Source organism: Triticum dicoccoides, chromosome 2A (genome assembly GCF_002162155.2).
Source record: "Triticum dicoccoides isolate Atlit2015 ecotype Zavitan chromosome 2A, WEW_v2.0, whole genome shotgun sequence".
In the NCBI taxonomy this organism is placed as follows: domain Eukaryota; kingdom Viridiplantae; phylum Streptophyta; class Magnoliopsida; order Poales; family Poaceae; genus Triticum; species Triticum dicoccoides.
Genome location: NC_041382.1, coordinates 431931946 through 431934196, shown reverse-complemented (window position 1 = coordinate 431934196; position 2251 = coordinate 431931946). Strand labels below are relative to the sequence as shown.

Sequence of the window (2251 nt, the reverse complement as noted above, 5' to 3'; positions counted from 1 at the left end):
GGAGGAGGCGGCGGCTACGGCGGCGGCGGCGGCAACTGCTACAACTGCGGCGAGCCGGGCCACATCGCGAGGGACTGCCCCACCAGCAGCGGCTTTGGCGGGGGCGGCGGCGGGAGGTTCGGCGGAGGAGGCGGCGGCGGCGGCGACCGCTCCTGCTACAACTGAGAAGTGCGGTGTAGTACGAGTTGATTACTGCTAAGGCCAGGGTGGTAATTGCAAAATGTGCTGCGCTGACCGGCTCTGCTGACTAGGCTCCACTTGTCGTCGTCTGATTGGCTAGGACTAAATTTGCACATTGGATGCAAGTTGTGGGACTCAATAGTTGGCTTTTGCAAGTTTGGGACCAAATCGTCACATCTAGGACAAGTTGTGGGACTCCCGGTGCTATTACCTCTTCTTCTTACTTGAGCTAACTGGCCACAGTTTTGATTTGCAAACCCATTTGGTGCATAGTGGGCGCACACATGATTGCCGGCTCGGTAAAGAACAGGGAGGCTGAAGCCAGTTTTACTGCGGCGCGGCACAGATCTCGCGGCGAATGATTCTAGCTGGAGAAGGGAGATAGCTGGAGCCTAGAGGCAGCTCCGTGTCCATCGATGCATAGCGAGTAGGAGACGTCAATCGGGACAGGGGCACTAACTCATGACGGGTCGATCTCCGGTTGGAAGCCTGTGGGAATGGCGTCTCTAGGCGCGTACGGCAGCAGCTTCTCAGGGCGCAGGGCAGAAGCAACGCAGCGGCTGTCGGGCGTGCTGGGACCTCGCGCTCGTCCCTGTTATTTTTACCCTTCCGCCCTGCAAGCCACGACCAATACATACACATTTCGTTTCTAAGTCTCTATTTCTAATCAAGCAGTTGGTATCCTGATGTTTTGATTTTATTTTCGTCTGATTTTATTTCGTCTTATCTCCCATCGCTTGTACAATTAGTTTTTATCTACCTACAAATTTCCTTCCCATTGGTTTAAGCCGGTTATCAATTATTGGTAATGTAATAAAAGTCACACGGGAATAAATCAGATCACGGTCGGCAGTCAATCTCAAACCCGCCAAGAGATTTCGTAACCGAATAATTCAAATGAAAGGGTGGGGGGATGTTTCTATACATAAGGATGATAATCTCCATCGCGTACCAATTACTCCAGAATCAATCGCAACAATAATCTCCATCGCATACATAATTACTCCAGAATCAATCACTATCATAATCTACATCGCATAATTAACTCCTCCTTCCTAACCATGTGACCACCTCGCTTCAGCAATCCCACCTGCCGTTTTCTACCATCACGACCGATTTTCTCGCGTCCTCTCCTGCACGCACAAAAAAATCGCCCGAGCCTCGACCGTGGGCTGGGACCTATCCGCCGCGCACCGCCTGCTCCGCAACGACGCCCAGCACAACCTCTTCTTCGATGCCCCCGCGCACCCCCTCGCCGTCGCCACCGACGCCCTGCGTGTTCGCCTCTACGGCCTCGATGACTGCACCGCTTCCGTGACGTCCTCGCGCTCAAGCGCCGCCGGCGCATCCACGCCGGCGTCAGCCATGCCGAGGAGGTTGAGGAGCCCCTCGCCTTCGCCCACGTCAACGACCCCACCCATCTTGGCGGGGTGGATTCCCCCATCGCCCGACCCATCTCCGACGTGTATGGCGTCGGTAGGTACGCCACGTCGTTCTTATGCTTGGCGGGTTCCATAACACCCGCAACGTGTATGAGGCTATGAGCTCGACCAGGGCAAGGGGCTCGTGCTCAAGCTCGACGGGGCGCAATTCGATCTTGGAACCAACTTCGAGATGGAGGGTGAGACTGCGGAGCAGGCGGGGGCGCGACGAAGACGGAAGTGGGGGCACTTCGAGCTTGTCGCTGCCGAAGACCCTGGAGTGGTGCGCGAAGAGACCTGGTTAGATTTGTTGGCCCCCACTGGTAGATGCTCCATCTCTCCTCCTCTGGTTCCTTGTGCATTATTGGGTTGTCTCAATTTTTAGTTTGGAACACATAGCTGTGAATCTTTTTTTGATTAATATTGATGTCGTCGTTACATATTGGTACCAGGTAGATTTGATGTATTATTGCTAAGCTCTCACGAGCAGGCCTGATTTTATAGCTGTTTAGTGCACCGGTTCCTGTTCATTTACAACGTAGCCTTGCGATCTAATCGGTGTTTCTTTGAATTTATGACAGGTAAACTCCATTAATAACAAACCAGATCTCATCTCTCATGTTGCCGATTCAACCCTGAAAGATATAGTA

General features: G+C 53.3%; 1 protein-coding gene and 1 pseudogene across 1 annotated transcript in view; both read left to right on the top strand.

Moving 5' to 3' along the window:
* LOC119357878 (glycine-rich protein 2-like) overlaps positions 1-337 on the top strand; it is a 1270-nt gene extending 933 nt beyond the window's left edge. The window contains exon 2 of the mRNA XM_037624668.1: positions 1-337. This exon is cut by the window's left edge and continues 13 nt beyond it. Within this exon, the coding sequence (XP_037480565.1) occupies positions 1-165 (165 nt within the window). The 3' untranslated portion in view covers positions 166-337.
* Positions 338-677: 340 nt separating this feature from the next.
* LOC119357877 overlaps positions 678-2251 on the top strand; it is a 2521-nt pseudogene continuing 947 nt past the window's right edge.